This window comes from Sinocyclocheilus anshuiensis, unplaced genomic scaffold (assembly GCF_001515605.1).
Source record: "Sinocyclocheilus anshuiensis isolate Anshui unplaced genomic scaffold, SAMN03320099.WGS_v1.1 scaffold664, whole genome shotgun sequence".
NCBI classification, from domain to species: domain Eukaryota; kingdom Metazoa; phylum Chordata; class Actinopteri; order Cypriniformes; family Cyprinidae; genus Sinocyclocheilus; species Sinocyclocheilus anshuiensis.
In genome coordinates this window covers 647,305-654,649 of record NW_015554122.1, presented here as the reverse complement: position 1 = coordinate 654,649, position 7,345 = coordinate 647,305, and the positions used below count along the sequence as shown (strand labels likewise).

The window sequence follows — 7,345 nt, the reverse complement described above, 5'->3', positions numbered from 1 at the left end:
GGAAGAGCTATGGCAGCCATAAACAGGTCATAAACAGGTCCAGACAACATCCATAGTCAGTTTTTAAAGAATGCACCTTATACTGTCATCTTGTATTTGCCTTGAAAATTTTTTGAAAAGAAGTGCAAATAATTCATATTTAAAAAGCAGGGAAAGATCACAATGAACCTTCCAGTTATTTTCCCATAGTCTTGATGAGTTGTGTATATGTAAAATCATGGTGAATGAAGGACTTGTATGTATAATGGAGTCCAGTTCTCTTATAAGTGATGCTTCCTGTGGTTTTAGGAAAGGAAGTAGCTCTATAGATCACATCATTATTCTTGAAAGTTACATAAATGATGCTTAGGAACATGTGAGTGCTGTTTTCTTTGACTTAGAAAATGCATTTGATACAACTTGGAAATACAGTGTTTTAAAAAGTTCACATCAACGTATAGAAGACTGCCGTGTACTTTTATTGACACCTTATCAAACAGACTTTTTTAAGTCAGGGTGATACAAAAAAAGAAGAAAAAAAAAACACTAGAAAGTGGATTGACATTAGTTACTCATTCATACAGTCTCGATGTGAATGCTGTGTGAACCGGACTGTTTGAGAGTCACACCTGTTATAAAATACGGTTGTCAATCCCTAAAAGTGGATATAAACATCTTGAAACAGACTGACTTTTGCAGAATTTCTCTGTTCGACCGGCCTTTAGCTGTGACTATATTCACAATATAGCATGCTGTATCATTCCTTATTGTTTAATATTGTTTCAACAAGTAGGCTAAGAGGTTTTCTCTTGACCATATATGGCACAAAATCACATCTCAACACATTTAATGAGTGGATATGCTATTCTTTTCATTTTTTAATTTCTTAACATCTGTAACATCTGTAAGATTTAGTCAGTCAAAGCAAAGCACTTTTGAGGTTAATTGATCTAATTTGGAAAATAGTGAAAATAGTTATGTGACGTTATGCTGAATTTCTAAGTATTTGTGTCTATTTGGGATTTGTGGAAACATTAAAGTGCCCCTATTATGCCATTTTTACGGTTCCTAATATTAAGTTTTGAATATAAGTTTTGGGAGTCTCCTACAATAGGATTACATGCATGCAAGGTCAAAAAACGCTTTCGTTTTCTCAAAATATGCATTTAATATCACCTAATTTTCCAGTGATTCTCAAATGATTCGTTCGAAGCAGTTCAAAGATTCAGTCTCTCTAAACCCCTCCTTTCCGTGAGCCTGCTCTGCTCTGATTGGTCAGATGGCCTAGTCTGTTGTGATTGGTCTACGGCGTACAGCGCGTGTCGGAAACGATAAGCCTGTTTCAATAGTTCTGTATTTTGAATGCTCTATAGAAAATATAAACATCTATTATTTATCATACTTACAGGTTGTGATTCAGTGGAGCAGCTGGTCCAAATAAACAGGATACTGATCCATCTTTCAACAGCAAGCGTTTTGTGAATCGCGTTGAACTCCCCGAGATTAGAGAAGCAGTCGTCAGTAGAATGACGTGTTTGTGGGCGGGGTCAAGTTGTTCGCGGCTGGCCAATGTAGAACATAGGCACGCATTATGCAAATGTGTTGTGGAAATATGTGGGATTCGAATTACTAACGACTCATCTAGGCTGTAAAGAGTCAATTGTTTTTTTTTTTGGGAGACAATAACTTTATTTACCGTGCACTTTCAGCTTTACATCTTTGCAGATCGTTTACATTCTCGTACAGCTACATTACACACTGCATGAAAGGCAATATTGGAAATGGCATAATAGGGGCACTTTAATGTTTTTAGATTTGTGGAGTAAAAAATGCTATTTTTATTTTAGGGTACATTTGCACGACAACAATGTACTAAAAACAGAAAAGTTTTTCCTTTGCATTTTTAAAAAGTTTAGCACACAGATGAGACAATAACGTCGTCAAAATGATCCCCATTCACACAGATCTGCGGAAACGACTAAAAACGATGTATTATGGTTATTATGCATGCCTATAGAATTTGTTTTCACAAATTTGTTTTTTTGTACTTTACGTGGAGACAATAATGGTATTGTTTTCTAAAAGCTGCACTTTGAAACCTGTTTTAATCGGCCAAAACATATAAAAAGTTTTCTATTTTTCGTTGAAAATCGTGTCATTTAAAGGCCTTAAATTGAAAAGATCAAATTAAACCCTTTGGGTAAGATGGCATTTTTTTGCTAGTGTTATTATTAATTTAATACTTATGTAATTTATTTATTTATTTGTTAATGATTTGTAAAGATGAAACACAAAAATGCTCGTTTATTGTTTGAAAATTGGAACATTTGTCAAAAAATGCTAGTTTATTCCTGAGAATATGCAAGGTAAGAGTCTGAATTCGCTGCGTCTGTTTTTGATTTCATATGCCCAGAAAGACCAAGTAGCTCCTTGGCAGTATGTTAATTTCCATCAGTGTCAAGAGGATTATTTCAGCGATTAATTCAGCTTACACTGAAAGAGCGTAAGCCTTCGGTTCCTCCCCGTCTGCTTGTTTTTCCTGCCGTTTGTTTGTCTTATTTGGATAGGCCTCTCTTCTTCATCACGAGACATCTGCCTTTACACAAATTATATCAGTCACGATTAGCATGGCAGCGTCTGTTTTTGCATCCCGTTGATTGTATTGAAATTTCTTCAGAATGTAAACGTATTGTGATTGTGCTCTCAGGATAAACACACGGGATGTCGATGATACCTCCCATAATCCCCTGTGGCTCAGGCCTGCTCATTTACTGTTCATCTCTACGTCTCGCAGAGAACCCCTCTTAAGTGCTACTCATTCAGTCTGAAAAAACTCGCAGAGGATATTGAGTATGGTGCCGCCCTACTAAAGTGACATCCCCGTCACGAAGCACTGCTGAGGCCCCTTCACTTCCTGTGTCTCCTAGGGAGCAAGCCAAGGATATTGTTATGGGAATCCTCTTTGATTAGATCATTGTTTGCTCTCTCTCTCTCTGTTCAGAGTTTGACTGCATGTATATTTCATGAATGGTGGTAGGGATGTAAGAATTAATCTCACTGATTAGATTATAATTAGATTATATTAGATTATAATTAGATTATAATAATTAGGGATGCACCGATACCACTTTTTCCAGTACTCGCCCGATACCAATACTTTTATTTTTGGTACTTGCCGATACCGAGTACCGATACCAATATTTTATTGCATTTGTAAATTTTTAAAATATTGGGTACAGAAACCAAAAGAGTATGTATAATGTTAGTTGGTTAACTTCATTTATCAAATAGATAGAGTCAAACCAAAATTTATTCAGACACCTTCAACATTTCTCACATTATCACAGTTTATTCGCTATAGTTAGTACGAGTACAAGAGCTCAGTATCGGGCCCGATACCGATACCAGTATCGGTATCGGTGCATCCCTAATAATAATTATAATAGATTATAAACGGTCTATTTGTTTTATTTTCATCTGTTTCTTCACCTCTTCTTTTTTGGCTGCTGTTTTTGCAGGTTGTGACAGAAGCCTGATGCTGCATTTGTGATATGCACTGCCCAGCTTGAGAAGCAAGAAGCCTTTCTCCTCCTCCTCCTCCTCCTCTTCATCTCGCTTGCCCGTGTCACACTGTGTCTGGACAGCCCTGGTTTCATTCAGTGAGGAGGCGACTGAGTCGTGGACTGTTTTATGGCACTTTTTTGAAGAGCGTGAGCGAGTGAAGAGAGCAGAAAGAGCGAACCGGAGGAGCAGGAGATCCGGAGCAGCCCGCAGTCGCTGAGTGTTGCCGTGGCTTATGGCGGCAGGGCAGGATTGAAACGCATCGGCTCGCTCTCACTTCTGTTGTTGATCGCTCTTCTGTCCGGTCAGAGATGGGTGTTCTGGGGTGCGGCGTGCTCGTGTTTGCGCTCTTCTTTCAGTGTCATAGCCGCAGTGTCCAAAACCCCGTGTTCAGGTCCAAGAGGTGAGGCAGTTCTCTTCCTTAATGGGTTTTTAAAGCTATTTTTGGCCATACTTCATTATAATGTGTCCTTATAATTACTCTGAGTATTGAGTAAAAAATTAGCACATTAATTACACATCATTTACTGTAGTTACTATGGTAAATACATGTAACATGGACACCAAAATGAATTGGGTTACACTTTATTTTAAGGTGTCCTTGTTACAGTGTAATTATGCATATAAGTACTGAGTAATATTAATTAACTACATGTACTTATTATATGGTTAGGGTTTGTACTTGCATGTAATTATGCATAATTAATTGTTATTATAATAGTAAGTACATGTAACGTGTAACACGGACACCTTAAAATAAAGTGTTACCATGAATTGTTACCCTTTTATATTTTAACTTAAAATAGTACCACCATACTTTGTGTTTAAAGCTATTATTTATATTTATTAGAATTTTTTTTGTTATATAGAAACAAGTGATCCAACAAGAGTTTTATTTCAGTGATGCACTGAAATGCATATTTTACAGAAACACTGAATTTAAAGTTTTCATTTGGCAGACACGGAAACCTTTGAAACCGTTTGAAACCTACGGAAGAGGATTAGGGCCAAGCACTAATAAAAAAATAAAACCATTTTGAGATTAAAGTCATTATAATGCAAGATTAAACCTATGGATTAAACTCAGTTTTTCGGGGGGTAAAAAATGTCAAAATAAAATGTTGAGAATAAACTCATTCAATTTCAAGAATAAAGTCTTTGTTTTACGAAAAAACTTATTACATTTTGAGGAAAAATTCAAAGTAAAATGTTGAGAATAAACATTTCGAGAATAAAGTCATTGTGTTTCGAGAAAAAAAACGCATTCAATTTCGAGTGGGTAAGCCATAGGGAGGGCTTTGTTGTTCCAATAAGGCAGCGTCTATTTTAGGGCTGCACAATAAATCGAAATGGAATCAAGATCGCGAATCGACAGAAGCTGCGATTGTCATGCGTATCTTTCAGTGAAGCACGGTTCTGTGATCAGCAGTAAATCTCCATCCGAAGGCCAGAGGGCGCTCTCGCGCTGAAACTCCAAATACGCCTCGCAGAAGAAACCCAGAAAATGCCTATCGCTGCAGCTGAATAAACAGAAGATTCAACTGCTTTCATTGATTCATCGTGACTAATAAACACACGACTACGGCAATATACGGTTTATCTGAGTTCTTATTATTATAATTTTCATTAAAATAAAGTATATTTATAATGCATAGCCTTTATCACTGCTTAAATACTATGAAATATGTTGCGTGCCTTATTCTGTGTAAGAAGCCACATCATCTCAGAAGGATTTATTTCAAACACTCGACTGACATTATGAAGTGAGTTTGGAGTAAAAACATGATATTAAATGTGGTATTTTCACATGCTTTCAGATGGAGCAGCATTTACTACACAGAGCCGTAGTTCACTGAGAAGCTATGCAAACAGCTGTCATTATCGCGAACGATTTCTTCAATTTCAGAATCGCGCAATGAAATCGTCTGCGATTTTTTTTGCGTAACTTCCAAAATGTGCATGACAATCACATTCGATTAATCGTGCAGCCCTAGTCTATTTAATAATTTTAATAAATAAAATCATTTAAACTCTGTTATTATATAATGTGCAACAATACTGAGGTGCAAATAGTATCTGTCACTGTTTATAAGTATAAATAGCATCTAATTACTATTTACACTTATTGCAAAGATCTGCTACTTTTACCTAGTGTAAATAGAATCGCTATTTTCACTCAAATAAAAACTGAGCTATATATAAACATTTAAGTTGCACATAAGGCAGTTGTATAGCACTCTATTCTGCTCCAGTTCATTGTTTAAACAGTGACAATAATAAAAGCTTTGAGCTTGGACGTTGAATGGCTTTTCTGAGGTAAATGTAATGTCAAGTGATATATTGTTTACAAGCTGTTTTAGTAACGTCTTTCTGTGGTTAAAACACACACACACACACTCAGATTTTTTTTGTTTGAATTTTGTGATAAAATGAAAGCTGAAAGCTAAGACATCGCTTCATGTCAAAAGCTTACTGAGATTATTGGATTATGGGCAGCACGCTACAAATAATGTTTAGTTTTCTTCACGCATCCACTGTAAACAGCATAGACTAAAAGGTTGATCTTGGGGTTTAAGAATTGATATCAGTCAATCAATTCAATTTGAGAAATTGATATCGTCAACTCAGCCATAGTGTCCACTGTCCACACAGCTGGCATGTTTACCCATTGTAGTTTATCCACATTTTGTGCGCAAAATAGACACTGATACAGTCAGAACAGAGCTAATTAAACTGTCAGTGATTTCGGCCCTCTAAAACAGTTTCAGACAAAATTTCAGTGCATCACCGTTTTTTTATTTAATTTTTTTAATTTGTCCTGTTGCATTAGTTAAATTAAGGGGTGTTTACACAGTTCTGTTCTTTTCTATTCAGTCTGATTACACATGATGGATGATAAAGCGGTTAAATAATTAAAATAAATAAATAACCATATCAAATAAAGAAAGGCCCTATGAAATGCAGTTTTCCCAAATTCCATTTTATCTATTCTCAAACCTGAAATTAAATCTGCATTTTTAGTTTTCATTGTTCTGAAATCTATTGTATGGTTTAATGCCATCAAAAAGGTTCTGTAATCGGACTGGACGATTTCGAAAAAAAATATCATATGCGATTTATATCATCAAATATTGCAGAAGCAATCAGAATCACTAGTTCTAGGACAAGTTCACTGATTTAGTAATTGTTCCAGCAGTTCAGTTTGATGTAGTGAATAGGGCTGGGAAAATAATTCGATGCATCGAGATTCTGAGATTTTCCGAATGCATCGCGATTCTTTCTCGAGTCGATTCTGAGCTTAGTTTTGAACAGCAGATGGCGCTGCATGCTTTAGAAACGGCCGCACTCTGCTTGTTTCCGAATCCTTACACACACTTGAACCTAAAATAATCATTCATAAAATTACAAAAGGTTGAAGCTTAGGGCTGGGCAAAAAAAAAATTGATTTTTCGATATATCGTTTTTTTTAAATGTGGTCGATTCAATATCGATTCTCGAAGGCCACGAATCGATTTTTTTCAATATTTCCACAAACATTGAACATAAGATTTAAGTTAATCTTATTACTAGTCTAATCCACTAGATGTCACCCCCTTATTTGCCTTGCGCGATGTTACAACGGAGAGTCCGTCATTCATTCATTGCTTAAAATGGCGGACTCAGGTGCGTTCCCGACGTCAACACCACCTTCCAGGGCTCTACAGTGCGACTATAAACATTTTTTTAGGAGCACCAGTGCGACTGACCCGATCATCATCATACTTGTGATTGCGCTCAGGGGAGCTTCAAATGTTTCTACGTGTTT

At 36.3% G+C, this 7,345-nt stretch overlaps 1 protein-coding gene across 3 annotated transcripts in view; it reads left to right on the top strand.

The window, feature by feature from the left end:
- The window catches only part of LOC107670040 (peptidyl-glycine alpha-amidating monooxygenase B-like), a 60,683-nt gene that overhangs the window by 12,266 nt on the left and 41,072 nt on the right, over nt 1-7,345 (top strand). For all 3 annotated transcript variants that reach the window (XM_016462516.1, XM_016462514.1, XM_016462515.1), the window contains exon 2: nt 3,498-3,943. In XM_016462516.1, the coding sequence (XP_016318002.1) occupies nt 3,852-3,943 (92 nt within the window). In that variant the 5' untranslated portion in view covers nt 3,498-3,851. The remainder of the gene's footprint in view (nt 1-3,497; nt 3,944-7,345) is intronic.